At 37.0% G+C, this 20,983-nt stretch overlaps 1 protein-coding gene across 2 annotated transcripts in view; it reads left to right on the top strand.

Moving 5' to 3' along the window:
* Window positions 1-20,983, top strand: part of Hdx (highly divergent homeobox) — a 144,973-nt gene that overhangs the window by 84,795 nt on the left and 39,195 nt on the right. For both annotated transcript variants that reach the window (XM_004669600.2, XM_045140794.1), the window contains one exon: window positions 8,560-8,706. In XM_004669600.2, the coding sequence (XP_004669657.1) occupies window positions 8,560-8,706 (147 nt within the window). The remainder of the gene's footprint in view (window positions 1-8,559; window positions 8,707-20,983) is intronic.

The following is a 20,983-nucleotide window of genomic DNA, read 5'->3' as shown; positions in this document are numbered from 1 at the left end:
CATTTTATAATATCTAATACATTGCAAATGCTATGTAAATTTATGTAGCATTGCTTAGGAAATAATGACAACAAAAAAAGTCTGTATGTCCACTAAAGACACAACTATGATGGACCCAACTACATAGTATATGAGTAAGACAGAAAAACAATCCTCAGATGAGTGCTAGAGAGAGACTGGTAATCTCAGAAGTAGATGCTTCAGCAAAGAATCATGCTAATGGAGTCAGCAGAGCACTCAGCACTGGCAGTTCAAGTTTTGCTTTTTAAAACTTCTTTAATTAAACATATTTATATATATATTTTAAATCATGTCAGGTGAATCTATGGGTGGAAATCTACAGATACAGAAAACCAACTGTAGTTTAAAAACCAGGTTTGTCGCTCTCAAATAAATTAAAAAAAATTAAAAACCAGGGACTGTGGATATGGTTCAACAGTGGAACATTTGTGAAGCCTTGTGAGACTCTGTCTTTCAACTCTTTCACTGCATTTTCATATACATATAACTAAAGTACAGGACTCTTATCTGCATCCTATGTGTAAACTGTTATATACATAATGTGTAGTGAATACCTGTGGAATTCTGAAGAAGGGAGTTGAGGGAAATGTTCTCAAGAGATAGGGTGACCTAGTTCTGTTTCTTTGAGACAGGGTTTCAGTGTACAGCCAAGACTGGCTCACAACCCTTAATCCTCTTCCCCTGAGCACTCTGAGTGCTTGTAACACCATATCTGGTTGCAGTTCCACATTTAACTAAGGTATGTATATTAAGAATGGAAAAGTCTGCTCCCTTACATTGGTTTTATCAGCTAGTGTTATTTTTAAAAGGAAAGCAAAGAGTGAAATATCCTGAACTGTCCTCGAGTCTAATGAAAAGTACAGAATATTTCTGCTTGTAATGTTCCTTCCGATGGAAACCAACAAGGCCACACTATTACCTACGTACTTGAGCCAAGCCTCAGCATTTACTTCCAAGATTGTCAGGCTTACTGGAATGCTTCTCTTTACATAAAATCAACAAAACCATTGCTGGCCTAAGCCAAAGGTTTAAGCTGCTACAGTATGTATCATAAAATAAAGTTGACTTGTGAGTCCAATAGAAAGACTTCAATTTCAGATTTCCTTCATGGTGAATTTACCTTCTCCTTTTAAATGTCCACTTTTTTTCCCTTCTCTGACTGGGTATTTGCAGTTTTAATACTAATTGATTTTTATTACCTTATTTATTTTCTTAGTTAAAATATGCTCTTAGGAGCTTTAAAAATAACTGCTCTTCTCCCATAAGCTTCTACTTAATAGGCATTGTCATAATAGGTCACCTTTAGCATTGCTAATGCTAAGACCCCAGCACATTTCTAGCAAATCAAATCAAGTTTTATTTAGTTCAATTAAAGAATGAATCAGCCTTGGATGTTCTCTAAATGAATTACAAATTAATTGGCTGAGTGTATTCAGTGTTCGGTTCATTACTCCTTCCATTCTGACAGTAATGCTGGGAAACCTACACTGGAGAATTTGGTGCTATGGAAATTTATGGGAATATTTATGCTGGCTGTTATAATGAATTATGTGTATCTTCCTAGACTCTTATATCATTATTTTTTATGGTTTTGAGAATTTTAGCTCAATATCTATTGTGCAATGAATATGATTTTTGTGTTGCAAGTAATATACACAGTATATTTTTATTTAAAGAAAACTTGGTTGTCATCTTATTCATTTATTGGGAACATGCAATTGAGTAGTAATACTTATAATAAGTATTACACCAGGTTGCTTTTTAAGTAGGGAAAAAAATTACCTGATAATTAACTTCAGTGACATACACCGATCCTTATTGGTAGTAAACTGAGAATTAAAATTGATTTTTCAAAAGGCTGTACCTTTATAACAAATTTGTTTCTATTGGTCAGTGGTGCATGAACTATGATAACCATTTTTTTTTTGTTAAGTAATGTTTATGTCTTGTATATAATTTTCTAAGGTTACTTTAGTTTAATTTAGGAGATGCTCCAGTTTAAGTTTCAGTTAGAAAGGACATGTCAAAAGCAGTGTATGTTTAAGAAGCATTTGAACGGTAGCCTTAATGTGGGCCAACTTGTATAATCTTAGCCAGTAGACAGCAGCAGAGCCTCTGTTGAGTTACTTTTCCTTGGGAGATGTAAACAAATATTTTTCCTCATCAGCTAGAACACCAAAAACCGAGCAAAGAAAATAATTCCATCCAAGTCCAGCTTGGTGAGCCAGCAGTTTTATTGGGTTTATTCTTCATAGGAGCATGGGAAAATCTAAAATAGTTGCAAAACATAGATGCTTCGCCCCATCATGGGTAAGGGAGGCCTTCACTGAAGCTGTCACATGAAACCCTGACTTCAGTTAACCTGTGACCTCCTGTATGCTTTAGCATTTCCTAATACATTCAGTTGGAAGGCAGGAGGGAACGTTAGTTTTATTCTCCAGTGAGGGTCCTGTTCATTTCCCCCATCCTACTTTGGAGTGTGTGATAGTTTAAATAGATGGCCCCCAATATATTCAATATTTATTAGTTTATAGTTTACATCTCTAGCCACCTGGCTGAAGGTTGTGTCACTGGGTGGATCTTACCGTCCAGCCCTAAAGCATGGTGATGTATTTAAAATTCCAATCTAAACATATACAAAGTGCCCAGTTCCACCTGGAGTTTCTAAAATGTACTGTGTGGCTTTTGTTTTTTGACTTTTGGCTTCTCTCTTTCTCACTCTCTCTGTTTGTACCTGTGAAAGTGGGCCAGCATCTTCTGCCATTATGGAACTTCCCCTGGATCTATAAGTTTCAATAAATATCCCTTCCACCATAACTGTGCCTGATCTAAAAGTTCATCTCAGCAAACCTAAAGCTGTCTGCTACAGAATGTTAATAGCTTCATTACTATATCTTTAGCTATCAGGGTATCAGTTTATTTATTTGCTGACTGGAGGAGGGGTGCTAAGCTCCATGCTTGTGATCATGTTACCACCAAGAGTGTCTGGGATTTATTGATTCTTAGTGTCTTACTTAAATAATTGAAGAAGCATTCTATGGTGGTTTGAATGTGAATGTATGTCCTTCATAGCCTGAGGTATTTCTGATTAATCTTGCAACTTACATCTGCAGCAGCCTGCTGGAGGAAGTGTTACTGGGGGCAGATCTTATAGTGTAGCCCTAAGGTGTGTTCAGAGCAGTTTGGAACTCTGGCTATTAGTATTTGCTGTTTGTTGGTGATGTTTCTCTCCTGTGAATCTTTGGAAGTGAGCCAGCTTCTTCTGCTACTGATGGTGTTTCCCTTAGATTCTATAAGACTGAAATAAACCCTTTCCTCCCATAATCTGCTTCTGGTTGGGTATTTGTCCCCTAATGAGAAGGTACCTATAATAGGCTTACACAAGTAGTTGTGCAGAAAGGCATTTTCTTAAGAGCAATAAAATAGTAAATATTTAAACACACTGCAAATGTGCAGTAGACCATGCCAGTGCAGAGTATTCAAGGGTACGAAGAAGTAGCATGGGTTTCTCTTTATAGAATTTTTAAAGAAGGATGGGCAGATTTTTATGGGTTTAGTGCGGGTGGTCCTCTAGTTTGATTGACAAGCTTGGGTTATAAAATATATTTTTCTACTGCACATGTTCCTTCTCATGATGCAGTTTGTTTTAGTCATATATATACTCTGTTATACACAGGCATAATATACTAACTAGGGCTTCCTCCCTAAAAATTAACTTTTTGAGCCCACAGTTTGCCTAATTTCACATGCACCAAAACCAGGTTAGATATATCCCTAATGTCCTTATCCCAGATATATCTAAGAACATATTTGAATAGGAACTGTTCACTAATAATGGTCACTAAGGTTGGGGGGGAAACCTAGCACATTATTTGAATCTGGAGCAGGTGAACATTCAGCTTGGTATAGGCAGGGGTCTCAGGTTGCCAACAGGTTGCTGGGTACATTGTATAGGAAAATAGTATGTTTGATTCTCAAGCCAAGCAATATCCCTGGTGGCTAAATTATTCCCTATGCTTGCCTGCCTCACTCATGTTGTTCAGAGGACAAAGTTATACTATAGTAACCTTATACCCCAAGCAATGATTTGTAATATTTTCTTTTAACTGGCTCACTCAACCTGTCTCACTCTGTCTCTTTCAGTCTTTCTCCCACTTCCTTTCTTTCTCTCTCTCCTTTCTCTTTCTTTTTATTTCCTTTGTTCCACTCTCATCTCTCCTCAGTGCCTACCACTTGCCTTTTTCTTCCATCACAAACACACATTCAAACACTAGACTGGAACACTCATACACACATACACACACATATACATATATTTATATATTTTATTTGAGAGAAAGAATGAGTGACAAAGAGTCAGATAGATAGATAGATAGAGAGAGAGAGAGAGAGAAAGAGAGAGAGAGAGAGAGAGAGAGAATGATAATGCCAGGGCCTCTAGCTACTACAAATGAACTCTAGATACATGTACCACCTTGTGCCACCTGGCTTACATGGGTACTGGGGAATCAAACCAGGGGCGTTAGGCTTCACAGGTAAGTGCCTTAGCTGCTAAGCTATCTCTGCAGCCCTTACTTTTTTAAATATTTAATTATTTGACAGAGAAAGAGGGAGAGAGAGATTGGGCATGTCAAGGCTTCCAACCACTGGAAATGAACTCCAGATGTGTGCTCCCTCTTGTGAGTCTAGCTAATGTAGGTCCTGGGGAATCAAGCCAGGGTCCTTTAGCTTTGCAGACAAATGCCTTAACCACTAAGCAATCCCTCCAGCCCCTTATTTTTTATTTTACTTTATTATTTATTATTTATTTATTTTGGTTTTTCAAGGTAGAGTCTCACTGTGGCTCAGACTGAGCTGGAATTAAGTATGCAGTCTCAGGGTGGCCTCGAACTAACGGCGATCCTCCTATCTCTGCCTCCCAGTGCTGGGATTAAAGGCGTGCTCCACCATGCCCAGCCAGCCCCTTATTTTTAATTAAATAACGTTTTTAGATTTTCCTCCACTACTTGAGGTAATTGGAGACATCATAGACATAATGCTTTTAGGAAAAAAAAATCAAAGGTAGTTCTATTCCTAGCTCTGCCTTGTATTCTGCTCTAAGGAATGAGTCCTTTGACCTTTCTTTGCCTGATACCATAATCAACAAAATGAAAGTCATTATTCTATCATATTTCTAATTTACTTCCTAGGGATGCCTCAAAGCCTCACCAAATTAGAACAATTTATAAAGTTCATACTTTATTGGATTTTATAAAAGCCTAAGAAGAAAAGGTTAGGCTTATTAGAAAATTTTCTGAATCCATAAATGATTATATACAACTATGATACCCTTCTACATTTCACTTATTTGTTTTATAAATTAATCATTATATTGCCATGGGACTTTAAATTGATAAACTTGCTATATCAATTACTTTCTTATTGCTGTGAACAAATACCTGGCCAGAAACAATTATAGGACAAAAGTGAAAATTTATTTATTTCACAGCAAGGGAGAAAAATAAGGCAGACTGATTCATAAAGCAGAGCTCATCACTTAGCAGCACAGAAAGTGGGGCTGAGCTATAACACCTCAAGGCCCACCCCCAGTGACCCACTTCTTGCAAGGCTCCACCTCCTCAGGTTCCACAACCTTTCCAAACATTGATAATAGCTGCAGTAAGTGTTCAAACACATTCGCCTATGAGGAAATTTTGCATTTGAACCACCATACTTGAAATCTCTTAATGGAAATTAGGAAACCAATTGGTAAAGGAAAAAACAAACGGTGGTAAAGGCAAATGGATTTATTTATATATGACCAAAATGGGTGTAAAATACTCTTAGTTTCCACATTTTCTGTACTTTTATGTTTTATAGAAAAGATGGCGGGGGGAAACCAGGAAATATGCATTAATTTGTCAGTACTTTAGGAAGTCACTTTCTGAGAGGCAATTTTTTCCTCTGGCTGGCTCCCAGTCTTCAGCCTTTACCTTCTTCTAGCACAGGATTGTGGGAAAAATTTATTCTTTTAGGGTCGGTTATTTAAGTTGTTTGATAGCCAAAGCAAGGATGACAAGTATCTCTCTTTCAAATATCTTCACTTCTGCCAGGGTGGTTTCAATAACATTAGGAGAAAAATGTCTACATCTTGTGAAGTTAGGGTCAGCCACTGTGCATGCATTGGTTTCATACATATGCACACAACACACACATCATAACAAATTACACACACACACAGAATTACATTGAGATTCCATCTGTGGTGGTTTGAATGTAAAATGTCCCCATAGTCTCCTTCATTTGTGATTAAGTTTCCTACTAAATCCTCAGCTTGGAACATTTGGGAGGTGGAGCCCTGCTGGAGGAGGGGTTGGATCTTCAGGTGGAGTCAGAGTCATAGGTGTGCGTTTAGATTAAGCTCATGCTGCTGGTGCTGGCTGTTACTTCTCTGCTATTGATGCATTATGATGCTAAGTCTGAAATAAACATTTCCTCCCATAAGCTGTTTCCAGTCATGTGTTTGTCATAAAACCTAGAAGGGAACTATACCATCATCTCACTCCATCAGAATGACTATTGCCAAGAAAACAAACATTAAATGCTATATCTCATCAAAGCGCTAAAATTACAATGTTGTGTTGATTACTAAATGAGACATATCTATCATATCCTCCAAGGCTCAAGAACCACTGTGGAAGAGTGGTGCAAAGTATGCAATAATCAAAGGATAGGGAAAAGTGCTTATAATGGTATCTTCCAGACACAAGGCCTATTCATAACTTCACAGTGGCTGACTCTACCTTCACAAGACGTGCATAATAGAAGAGAAACAAATAATTACATAGAAATAGAAAAGAGACTAGTTATAAATAATAAGGGTTTCAGTGGAGGTGATATTTGGAAGAGGGAAAAAGGATGGTGATGGAAGGGGATTATGATTGTGACATATTTTTTATAATTATGGAACTTGTCAATAAAAATATAACAAAAACATACAGCAAAATATAAAAAAAATGCATGTGGTATTTCTGGACTGTGTGTATGTGTGTGTTTATTCAAATAAATCAATTGGAAAAATAACTGTGCATTTCATGGTTTATAATTTCCATGATAAAATACAGTGTTTTAGGATGAAACAAGTAGAATTGTTTTTAATTGACAACAATGTAGAAATCCTAGTTTTTTTAAATTAATTATTTATTTATTTGAGAGCGACAGACACAGAGAGAAAGACAGATAGAGGGAGAGAGAGAGAATGGGCACGCCAGGGCTTCCAGCCTCTGCAAACGAACTCCAGACGCGTGCGCCCCCTTGTGCATCTGGCTAACGTGGGACCTGGGGAACCGAGCCTCGAACCGGGGTCCTTAGGCTTCACAGGCAAGCGCTTAACCACTAAGCCATCTCTCCAGCCCAGAAATCCTAGTTTTAAATGGCCTTAATTACACAAGCAATACATGTTCATTATAGAAGATATAAACAAGAATTTTAAATCAATAAGTTGGACTAATACTTGTTAACATTTAAATATATATTTCCAACCATTGTCTATAAAACACATAAACTTGCATAGTTCTGTAACCACCTTTTTTTTTTTTTTAGAATATGTCATGTATCCTACACTGGTCTCTAATTCTATGTAGCCAAAGAATGACCTTGAACTTCTAGATTTTCCTGTCCTCATCTTGCAAGTGCTGGGAATAGTTGTGTGAGCTGCCACACTTGGCTTATGTGGTTCTGGGGATTGAACACAGGCCTTCATACATACTAGGCAAGCATTTTACCAACTGATCTATATTACCAACTTAAATATACATTTTCTGAACAGAGGGTCACAATTAAGAATTGCAAAATACATGTATATGCTATTTTTACTGGACATGTAGGTTCATAAGTTTGCTATCAGTTTCCTTGTATTCCAAAGAAATTAGGAAACAAATTGTTAAAGGAAAGTGGATTTAGTTGTAGTCTGAACAAGGGTAGGGAGTCTAACTTACTCCTCACTGTGTCTGTGGTCATGTCAAAATTTATGGGAAACCAGAGAAAAAGGCAAACATATGTGAATTTTACCATATGATAGGATAATAGGTCTATTATCTGGGCCTTAGGTTGTCTCTTAGATAGTTTATTTCTCAGGTTTTGGTAGACAAAATCTTACATATTCCCCACTTGGAAAGAGAAACTAGGGTTTTGTGGAATGTAGGTTTCCCACCTGCCCCAGGCCTGGTTTAGATCATAGTCCACAAGTCCATTGTTTGACAAGTGAAGAATATCAGCCTTTTGTGTCCTTTCTGTAGGTAGGTTAGTTTCAGCTCCTGCATCCTCCATTCATGCCCCTTAATCACAATAATTTGTAACTGAAAAATGGGTGATGGCTGATTGCCAAAAAGAGAAGAGCACAAATATCTCTGTTTAGAATACCTCTATTGCATAAACTTCAGCATAGAATCATGGCTATATTACTATACATCAAATTTAACTTGGTACTTCTCACCCTGGTGATCCTCTCTACAAAACTGCTTTCATTGATTATACTAATTTTTAAAATTTATTTTTCAGCTACAGGACCGCACTCAGTTCAGTGACCGAGACTTAGCCATGCTTAAGAAGTACTGGGACAATGGTATGACCAGCTTGGGCTCTGTTTGCAGAGAAAAGATTGAAGCTGTTGCAACTGAGTTAAATGTTGACTGTGAAATAGTTCGGGTAAGGCATTCTCAATAATTTTCATGCTGTAGTTATTGAGCAGCATAAATGAGAGCTTTACAAAATAGTTTGAGATACTTTATAGAGTACCATTAATGCAGTGAAAAGACCCATAAAATGGGAAACATTTTTTAAATTATGTATTTGATAAATAACTTATGTCCAGAATATATAAATAAAACAACTCAATAATGAAAAGACAAATAAAGCAATTTTCAAACAGGCAAAGGATCTGTACAAAGATTTCTCAAAAATATATAAATAGCCAGGCTGGAGGGATGGCTTAATGATTAAGGCATTGGCCTGCAAAGCCAAGGGACCCAGATTCGATTTCTCAGGACCCACATTAGCCAGGTGCACAAGGGGCACATGTGGCTGGAGTTCGTTTCCAGTGGCTAGAGGCCCTAGTCCATTCATTCATTTTTTTTCTCTCTCTCCCCCTCTTTCTCTCTTAAATAAATAAATAAGTGTAGAAAGGCAAAGGAATTTCCAGCTGAGTCTTTAAGACAACAGGTGTAATGTCGCTAGTTATAAAAATGGGAATCAAAAATAAAATGAAATAACACCTATAATAGTAGCTATGATAAAAGAAGAACAGATAATAACAGTATTGGTCAGAATGTATAGAAACTGGGGCCTTATGCACTACTAGTTAGAATGTAAAATGTTTTAACCACTTTGAAAAACAGTCTTCAAAAAGTTTTACCTAGGGTTATATGAGCCAACAATTCTACTTTTAGCTATGATAATGCAAGGTATATGTTTAGCCAAAAACTTATATACAGATATGCAAAGCAGTATTATCCTCAGTTAAAATAACATAAATGTCTTCCAAGTAAATGGATAAACAGAATATGGTATTTGTACATAGCTGAATATTATCACTGCATAAAAATAAGGTAATGTTGACACATGTGACAAGATGTATAAGCCTTAAAAACATTGGTCAAAGGGAAAGAAGCAATTAACATATCACATATATCACATGTTATTATTTGATATATATATATATATATATATATATATATATATATATATATCTCAAATGTGCAGTATTGATATACTGTCATAGTCAACTTTATGTTGTTGGAATGAACTTCCATACCAGGCACAGCTTATGGGATGGACAGGATTTATTGAAGTTTACAGATCCAGTGTAAGTTCCATAATGGCAGAAGAAGCTGGCACCCTTTCACAGGTCCACACAGAGAGAAGTTCGACCACAAGTACCACAAGCAACTATACTCTAGGAACCCCAGGCAGAGCTCAGACACTGTGCATACCTTTAGTCTGGAATTCCAGATCCATCCCCCAAACACATCTTAGGAGTACACCCTCGGATCTACCTCTAGTAACACCTCTTCCAGCCAGGCAGCTGGAGATCTAATTAAAAGTTATAATAAATTCCTGAATCTATTGTGACTACCACACATACTACACACACATATATGGGCAGAAAATAGGTTAGTGGTTGCTAAGAGTTGGAAAAAGAAATGGCTGCTTATGGATATAGGATTTCTCTCTGGTATTTTGTAGGTGTTCTGGAATTAGTTTTGGTTCATGCTTACTTTGTGAAAGTATAGAAAATACCTTAATTTTACACATTGAACAAGTAACTTGTTTGATACTACAACTACAACTAAATAATATTATTTAAAAATTGTGTTCTGTGGTCTATGTGTCACATTCACATAATAAATGATAGATGAAATAATCATGCTAATCAAGTAAAGTTATAGTAGTTTCTGTTTCATTTGAAAGATGTTGATATGAGGTGTAGATAGTGATGGTGCTGTGAATATTCAATAATCAATTCTTTAAGAAAAATGTTACCTTCATTTTATCTCATTTGTTGATTTCCATGGTATAAAGATTTCTACCATAGCTTATTACATGTCTCATTCAGCTTGGAGTTTGGAAGAGAAACTAACAATTGGCTCTGTTAACAGGTATGAGTTGGCTTCAGCACATATTGGAGAATCATCTCAGGAAATCAAGAGGGAAATACTACTAAAGAACAATTTCAAAACACAAAGCTCTACTAGATGACAACATATTTTCTCATACATGCAGAGAGAAAGCAATGTATGGAGATATGGGATAAAGTTTTCTTAAAAAATACTCTTCTAAAAATAATTACTGTTCTATTCAGAGCTTTGCTTTTTTTTTTTTCTTGTTAGGATCCAGATGGAAAATCAATTTCAATCCTGTGTTTAATGAGGATGCTGCTATGTGTTAGTGTACACTAACAAGGAAAGAGAAATGCACCAGACACTTCCTAATTTTAAGGAGCTTAGAGTCTAGCAAGAGGGATAACACAAGAATTCAAATGACTGAAGAGGAAATGGAGTGTGATCATAGTATAACCCAAGTGTAGGAAAATGGGGAGCATGTATTCTTAGTATTGTCAGAGTTTTTTTTTTTCTTTTCTTAAATGTTCGTATTTATTTACCTAAGAGTGACAAAGACAGAGATAATAGATGTACTAGGACCCCTTGCCACTGTAAACAAACTCCAAATGCATGAACCACTTTACATGGGAACTGTAGAATTGAACTCAGGTCACAAGGCTTTGTAAGCAAACACCTGTAAACCCTATGCCATCTCCCCAGCCCTGTCATGGTTGTTTTTTCATATATGTTATTTATTTATTTATTTATTTTCAAGCATACAGAGGGAGAAAGAAATAGATAGAAGATAGATAGAAAGATGGATGATAGATAGATAGATAGATAGATAGATAGATGATAGATAGATAGATAGATAGATGATAGATAGATAGATAGATAGATGATAGATAGATACATGATAGATAGATAGATAGATAGACAGATAGATAGATAGATAGATAGATAGATAGATAGATAGATAGATAGATAGATAGATGGAGAGATTAGGCACACTATGGCCTTTTGACCCTGCAACAAATTGTAATTGTATTTGCCACTTTGTGCAACTGGCTTTACATGGGTACTGGGGAGTAGAATCCAGGCCGTCAAGCTTTGGAAGAAAGTGCCTTTAACCACTGAGCCATCTCTTCAACCCACAGTTATTTTTTAAAGTCAAAGTTATACATGTTCATAGCTTAGGGAGTCATATTCTATAGAATTTCCTTAAAAATGAGCATTCCCCACTCCTCCCCTCCTATAATTTCCACTCTTCCCCTCCTATAATTGCCAATAGCTGCAGTCAAACACTTTTACTTTTAGATGATTCCATTTTCTAATTACTTCCATATATGGAGAATGTGCTGTCTTAATTTGAACTCACTGTGAGCTACAAAAACCCTCAAAGTTACATTGACTTACATGTGTGATTTCACTTCCATCTGTAAGTCCAACTGGTATGCTGTCTGTACCTATCATGGAAGGGGAGGAAGGCTTCAGAGTCTAGTGTCTCACATCTTCTCTTCTGCCACCCTTATGTTGCAGCCCATATTAAAGGCCCAGAAGGATGGTCTGTGTGGTCCAAGCAGTACACCAGAAAGAGGGAAGGAGAAATATCAAAGGGTGTATAGTAGCTTTCTTTTAAAGAGAGGGTCTAGAAACAATCATTTGATCTTCACTTCCTTGAGACCGACCAAAGATTGGTCACATGATCATCCAAATGACAAGGGATGCTACAAATATAGTCAATCTAGACAATAAGATGACCAGATAAAACTGCTATGATTCTGAAAAAAGTGAGAATAAAAATAGAGAGTAACTATCTGTTCACATTGATACTTTTTGATTTTACTGTGTTACAGATTGTGTATTTAATTTTCACTATGAATTTCTAATTTATTTAAAAATATTGCTGGGCTGGATAGATGACTTAGCATTTAAGTGCTCGCCTGCAAAGCCTGTGGACCCAGGTTTGACTTCCCAATAAGCCAGATGCACAAGGAGGCACATGCATCTGGAGTTCATTGACAGTGCCTAGAGGCCCTGGTGTAAACATTCTCTCTCTTTCTCTCTCTCTTTTTCAAATGAATACATATTTTAAAAATGATTTTTCATTGGTCTTTATACTAACATTCATATTCCCTTTCTGTCCTTCCATAGTCTTGGTTAGTATGATAATCAATATTAACATTAATTCATTTTAATTATTAATAACATTGTTCTTACTATGTAAATATTTCCCAACTTTAAATTATGTAGTGCAATATGATTTTTTTCCTTTTCAACATATTATTTTAGTCTCCTGCAATTCATGAGTTCATGAGTTACTTAGTTTTGTTTTTTGTTTGTTTGGTGTTAAATTTTGGATTTTGCCTTTGTATGTGTATTGACTGTGTGTGTGTGAGAGAGTGTCGTAGGTGTATGCATGTTCATATGTATGTGGACACATGCTTGTTATGTGTGTACATGTGGATGCCAAAGGTTTAAACTAAATGTCTTCTTCAATCACACTCTCCTTACATTATTTTATTTTCCATTTTATTTTCTTGAGACAGGACCTCACTCTGCAAGCTGTCTTGCAGTCACAATGTAGCCTAGGCCAACCTGGAACCCATGGCAATCCAACTTCCTCAGACTCCTGAGTGCTGGAATAATAGGCATGATTCACCACACATGGCTCACCTTATCTTTTGAGACAAGGGCTCTCACTGAACTTTGGCCACTAAGTGATTTGGCTAGATTAAGTAACCAGCAAACTCTAAGGATTTCCATTCTCCATTTCTACCCACCACTGGGATTATAGGCCTCCATGGCCATACCCTGCTTTTATGTGACTGCTGGGGATCTGAAATCAGGTCCTCATGTTTGTGTAGCAAGCACTTTACTAATCTGAGCTATATCTCTAGCTCCCCACTTTTTATTGTTGTTCATTTTTATTTAGTTGAGAGCAACAGAGAGAGAGAGAGAGAGAGAGAGAGAGAGAGAGAGAGAGAGAGAGAGAGAGAATGGGCACGCCAGGGCCTCCAGCCACTGCAAACGAACTCCAGATGCGTGCGCCCTCTTGTGCATCTGGCTAACGTGGGTCCTGGGGAATGGAGCCTTGAACCGGGGTCCTTAGGCTTCACAGGCAAGCGCTTCACTGCTAAGCCATCTCTCCAGCCCACTCCCCACTTTTTAAAAACAAAGTTCTACTATGCCCTGGCTGGTCTAATACTGACTATATAATCCAGGGTGGTTGCAAACTTTGGCCAGTCTTTTTGTTACAGCCTTAAAAATGCTGAGATTATAGGTGCACACTACCACATCTACCTTGCTTATTTTTAAGGTTTTTTTAATTATTTTTTTTTACACTGAAACACTGTATGGAAACACCAGGTGTTGGTACCCATCCTTCCTGTCCCCACTCCACTGAGGGCTCCCCTTAGTGGGATTGCTGGTAGCTTACTTCTTTTTTTTTTTAAATATTTTGTGTATTTTTATTTATTTATTTGAGAGTGACAGAGGGAGAAAGAGGCAGTTAATGAGAGAGAGAGAGAGAATGGGTGCGCCATGGTCTCCAGCCACTGCAAACGAACTCCAGATGCGTGCGCCCCTTTGTGCATCTGACTAATGTGGGTCCTGGGGAACTGAGCCTCGAACCAGGATCCTTAGGTTTCACAGGCAAGCGCTTAACTGCTAAGCCATCTCTCCAGCCCCTTATTTTTTAAAAACATTTTATTGACAACGTACATCAGTGTAGATGATAAACATTTGCACTATTCCCATTGAACCCCTCCCAAATACACCCTCCACTGAATGCATTTCTTCTTTGCAATTAGTTTATTCTACTTTGTTTTATTCTACATTGATGTCATCATTTTTCCCTCCTATTACGATATTTACTTATGCAGCTAGTATTAGGCACTATGAGGTTGTGATCATCACATATAGCTCCAGCTGTAGCAACAGATGATCTTAAACCTTTGATACTCCTGCCTCTACCTTTCAAGCACTGAAATTACTGGCATGCACCCTGACAGTTGGGGATCAGTGTTGGAATGAAGCCCAGGGCTTCAGCATGATAGACAAGAGCTCTACTGACTGTGTTATACCCCAGCTCAATGGAGGTTTTTTAAAACATCAATTTCAAGATGAAAGATAATTAGGTAAGAGTTCTACTAGATGGAGAAATGGGGAACCTTCTACTATTTTTTACTAATGAATTTCCAGCATGTTCATGGCAGGGGGAAATATGAACAGATGCTGTGTTTTCAAATGACTTTTTCTGTAATATTTGGTAAATCACTTTAAAGAAGCACATTTATTATATAAATATAAATATGTTCTTGAGATTTCAGTAGATGTTATAAGAACAGTAGTCCTTCTCATTACTGATTTCCCAAAAGAATTTTGCCTCAGGATATCTAATTAATCATTACTTATGGTATAATTTGGCAACATCAGATCTTTTTTCTCTTTGTTACATCACATTCATTTACCAACTTCATTCATGGAAAACACATTCCAAGGTCTGCCATGCATTCTGGAAAGTGGGTAGTGGCCAACATCGTATATACTGTATTTTCCTTATATATGCATGTCTGTGAAAAAACTTTAATTTCTAAATTAGGCACAATAAAAATTGAACAGAAATTACTAGAAATAAATAATATAATTAGATCTTATAATTATAGTTATGTAAATGTGGTTTTTCTGTTGAAAGTCAAGACAAATATTAATATTTTCATACCATAGTTAACCACAATTAAATAAAATGACCAGAAGGAAAACTGAGATTAGGAAGAAAAGTTGGCATACTTTTCCTTTGATTTTATTATGAGTTATATGCATGCTGTTTATCTTGAAATGTTATTCTTAGATTATTGTCTGTTGTTCACTGATTTACTGACTTATGCATATAACATGTATGAACTGAATACCTATTATGTGCCGGAGCTCTTGGAGGTACCATATGAAAACTGCAACTCTAGCCTGGTGTGGCCTACATGCCTTTAGTCCCAGAACTTGGGAGACAGAGGTAGGAAGATTGCTGTGAGTTCAAGGCCAGCCTGAGACTAAAGAGTGACTTCCAGGTCAGTCTGGGCTACAGTAAGACCCTACCTAAAAAAAAAAAAAATAAAATAAATAAACAAATAAATAAAACTGTAACTCTCCCAAGGAATTTTCAAATTACCATGTTTAGATCTTGTAAAGTCTGTAGGCTTCAGTTACCCATAAATTGGGATAATATATCACAGAGCTGTTCTAAGAAACTATATATATAAATAAGGTTTAAGTCACCATTAAGTCCTCAAAAAATATTAGTTCTCTGTCTTGTTCCCATTCTGTTTAATGCCTACCCTTTCTATTTGTGTTTGGTTTTATATATATATGGTCAAAATATATTCCTGTGTGGCCAAATACTTGTATAAACAATATATGTTTGAATGTTTAAAATACATTTTTAATGATTTAAGTACATTTCATGGAAAACAAATGCATGTTTTATTATCAAAGGATGGTGGCTAGATTTGAAGTATGTTTAAATGAAATGATATGTTTCAGTTATATGATAGACTCTATAGTACCTACTTTTTAATGCAAAATCTCACTTAATGGTTCAGGTTGGTCTGTAACTCACTATGTTGCTCAAAAGGCATTGACCTTAGAATGATCCTTTTGCCTCAGTCTCTTGAGGGTTGGGAGTACTGGTGCAATCCATTATACTGACTTTTATCATTTCCCACAGACATTGATTTAAAGTTGGTGGGGAGCTGAGGCACAGGATTTACCTACCATTTGCAAAGCCACAGCAGTGGGGAAAAAAATGCATGTAACTCCCTTTAGGGACTGGGTTTATTACTTAGTGATAAAGTGCTTGCCTACTATGAATTAGATCCTGAGTTATTATTTTTTTTAATTTACTTATCTATTTGCAAACAGAAGGGAGAAAGAGAAGGAGAGAGAGAGAATAGATATGCCAGGGCCTCTAGAAACTGCCAACGAATTCCAGATGCATGCACCCCTTTTGTGCATTGGGTTTTATGTGGGTATTGGGGAATTGATCCTGGGTTGTTAAGCTTTGCAAGCAATGACATTTAACCACTGAGCCATCTCTCCAACACAGACCCTACGTTTTTGACCCCAGCACTAAAAAAAGTTAAAATGTTAAAAAATGATAACATTTTATAGGCTGGTGTGGTGACTTATACTTGAAATCCTATCATTTGGGAGGTAGAGATAGAAAGATTACTGTAGGTTCAAGGCCAGCCTCATCTATCTAGAACATTTCAGGCCAACCAGAAGTAAAACTATGTTTCAAAAAGGAGAGAGAGGGGTAGTAGTGAGTGAATACCCTGAATCTGAGTCCAAGACACTGATCATATTAATTAGATAGATAGATAGATAGATAGATAGATAGATAGATAGATAGATAATAGCGATCGTGTTCCAATTTAGTTTAACAACCAATTGGTTATTAGAGACCAGACCTCTTTGCTCCCATTATAACATTATTTCCATTTCTACCGCACCAGAGTAGGCCTTATTATAATAATTACTTTGGACACTTATTTAAAAATCTTAGGCCACTCAATCAGAATATCTAAAGGAGAACCTAGTAATCTGCTTTTCTCCTCCCCAATAGATTGAAGGATTTAGGTAAATCTGAATACTTCACTACAATATGTTAATGTGGTTAAGTAATCCAGCAAGTTATTTTTCTTTGTAACACTTGGTCAAAAGAAATTGTTTATATTTATTTGTCTGTTTACTTATCACATACACAACTACTAGATAATATAATCAAGTTCTATGTCAAATACTGTATGCCAGGCTAGCCTCAACAACACACATTTTTTAAATATTTTATTTATTGGAGAGAGAAAGAAAGAGGCAGATAGAATGGACACACCAGGGCTTCCAGCCTCTGCAAATAAATTCCAGATGCATTTGCCCCCTTGTGCATCTGGTTTACATGGGTCTTGAGGAAATGAACCTGGGACTTTAGGACTCACAGGCAAGTGCCGTAACCACGAATCTATCTCTCTAGCTCAACAGCATACATTTAATATAAATTTTGTAAGATAAGACATATACTTAAAATTTTACAGGCGTTGAGAATCTTCATTACATCACCTTTATTCCATAAGCCATAAGAGTTATTTTTGGACACAAGTAATCTGAGGCCTCATAATAAAATAACTTATCATTGGGTCATGTAAAATGATTTTAAAAACTTGGTATTTCAAAATTAAAGATGTTTAATTTGAAATACAGAAAAACTGCCTTCTACATATTTAATACCTAGAATGTAGAAGGGAAGTTTTTGGGTGAGAAAGACCTGGAGCAAAGAATTGGACAAAATGCTTATAATAAATAACTAGATACTGATTTACTTTAAAGAAGAATATTCGGGAGAAAAACCAGGACTAGGAATTGTTGTAGAATTCTTCAAGTTTTTTTATACAAAGACTACTTGGAAAATTGAGACTGTCTGGATTTGACTTTGCAAACCCACATTGATAAGAAGTTTCTTCCTCAGCTGATTTTTATACTGCAAACATTCTTTGAATACACATGAAATAATATTTTACTAGTTGTCTGAACATCTCTTTCCTGAGTTAGGTAGGCCCACAAACCATCAAACGTCGCTATAGCAATATAATGCAGAATACATATTTGTCAACAACACAAGAGATTTCCCATAATTTGGAGAGCTTGCACATTCAAAGTCAAGGTGCTAGAAGATTTAATGTCTGAGATAAGTCTCCTTCCTAGACAGCTGTGTTTGTTTGTTTTTATTGTGTTGTGTTTTTTCATGGTGGAAAGGATAAGAGTTCACTGGGGTTTGGTTTCAAAAAAGCACTACATCCATTCATAAGAGTTTGACCCACATGACCTAATGTCATCTCAATGGCCCTGTGGGATTTCTGTCACCTTGAGGGTTAGAAGTTCAACAGACTAATTGGAGAGAGGACATTAATATTCATACCACAGCAGCTGCTAAGATTTTTTTTCTTCCGAGCTTGCATAAATGTATTAAAGTGTTTGATACTGAATTAATGTATAAATTCATTTTCTATTTCCTTTTACAGTGTTTATTTAAGGCAGAATCTCCTTATGTAGCCCAGGATGGCCTACAACTCATGATTATATGTGCATGCCACCACCTGAGGTACTCCCTTTTAGTTTTGTGGAGTATTTAAAGTGATTTTAACCTTAATATGTAATGAAATCTCAACATGTCCCAATATTCACATCGCATATTTTGCCTTTGTCATTGTACATGCCACAATCACTCACCTCTCTCAAGAAGGATGTGACCAAAAGTGAAGATATAAGAAACTTGGTTTCTGCTTTACTATTCCCCAGGTTTTTTTTTTTTAATTAATTAGTTTTGTACTCAGTGAATATGGCCAAGTTTGTACCATTGTTAGCCTCTTCCCTGTCCTCCCTCTTCCACCTGGTCCCTCCTTGTGGAGTTAGCACACAGTTATGGATAGGAGGAAATGTCTCTGTGTATCCTGACCCAGTGTGTGGCTATAACATTCTTTCTGCCCCATCTTCTGCAAATTTCACTGAAGCATGTTGGGTTCATTTTAGGTCTGCTTCAGTGATGAGGTCTTGGGAGCCTCTGTGTCTCTGGATATCTGGATATCACCCTTGTGCTAGTACCAGGTACACCAAGAAAACAGCACCCTTGCTTGTTACGCCAATTATTCTTAGTTTCAGCTGGGGGCTTTTTGAGGTATAATGGGGTGGTTCTCTCCTTAGGATCTGCATCTATGTGATAAACAGAAGCAGATTCTCCAATGGAAAGTAAAGTTAGTACCAGATAAATGGGATAACCCTTATTTTTTTATAGAGAATTTAATAGGTGTAGGCCCTCTTGTAGCCCCCAATTGGTAGTAGCTTGATAATGGAGAGTGGGCTCATGTTTGGATATGGTTCTGACTTGTTTCCAAGCTCCAGTTATGGGTTCTGTTCCACTGAGCAGACCAGATAGCCAAATCAAGAGCAGTTGGTTTCCCAGCATGGCTGTGCACCACTATTGCATTGTGTGAGCATCACAAAAGTTTATTTGCTGCTAAGTATGTTAGGCCATGAGTTGCTTGGACAGATACTGGTCATTTTCCCCCCATTCTCCCATGTAGCACTTTGTGACACTAGTCACGCTGAGTGTCTGGGGACTGACTCTCTTCCAGCTTTCAGCCATGTCACTCCATGTTATGTGTCAACCCCATATGGTGTCTTAAGCAGTAGGGTCTTACCACTAACCTTTGGTGGGTCATCAAGTACTCAGACAGAAATCAGTCATTCTTTTAGGAAACCTTGTTGAACTCTCTGATCAAAAGCTCATTGTGGATGATAGTCACATGCTGGTACTGGGAGTTACATACAGGTCAGTGCTCATGAAGAGAAGGAAGAAAAAGATAAGTAATGTAAAAGAGTTAGAAGAGAGAGAAAGAGAGAGAAGCTGTAGAAGATTAAGGTCAGTCTTCATCATACACTCTCCAGTGTCTTATGGCTCGGGTGTTCCCTCTAAGGGCGTTGTGAAGGTTCAATCATATGGTCTGCCATTTAGGATATAGAATCTCATGGTACCATTGCAGTTTGGGTCCATATTTGTGTCCCCCACAGCCTCCCTTGCCCTCCCCTCCCTTGCCACCCACCCTATTGTCTAGTCCTTGAGATGCTTGCTGGTTATATTGACATCTTGGGTAGATTCAGGTTAGGTGTTGTAGATGAGTGAGACTATGCAGCAATTAGCTTTCTGTGATTGGGTAAGTTCACTGAGAATAATCTGTTCCACGTTCAACCATTTTTCTTCAAATTTAATTGTTTCATTTTTTCTTACTTCTGTGTAGAATTCCATCATGTAGATATACCACATCTTAGTTATCCATTTGTCTAATGATGGACATCTGGATTGATTCTAGCTCCTAGCTATTATGAATTGAGTTGCTATAAACATGGTTGAGCAAATCTCTCTGGACTGAGGTTTGAAGGTTTTACGGTGAATACCCAGTAAGGATATAACTGGGTCTGTTGATATCTCTATACTCAGCTTTTTTAGGAGTCTCCATATTGCTTTCCAAAATGGTTGTACCATCTTATATTCTTACCACAGTGAATGAGGGTTCCTATACCTCCACATCCTCGCCAGCATTTATTTTCATTTGATTTTTTGAAGTTTGCTATCGCTACTGAGGTAAGGTGGAATCTCATAGTTGTTTTAATTTGCATTTTCCTGATGATGAGGGATGATGACCATTTTCTTTTTCTTTTTTTTTAAAATTTATTTATTTGAGAACGACAGACACAGAGAGAAAGACAGACAGAGGGAGAGAGAGAGAATGGGCGTGCCAGGGCTTCCAGCCTCTGCAAACGATCTCCAGATGCGTGCGCCC

The sequence above is a fragment of the Jaculus jaculus genome, chromosome X (genome assembly GCF_020740685.1).
Source record: "Jaculus jaculus isolate mJacJac1 chromosome X, mJacJac1.mat.Y.cur, whole genome shotgun sequence".
NCBI classification, from domain to species: domain Eukaryota; kingdom Metazoa; phylum Chordata; class Mammalia; order Rodentia; family Dipodidae; genus Jaculus; species Jaculus jaculus.
This window is presented reverse-complemented; position numbering and strand designations above follow the sequence as displayed.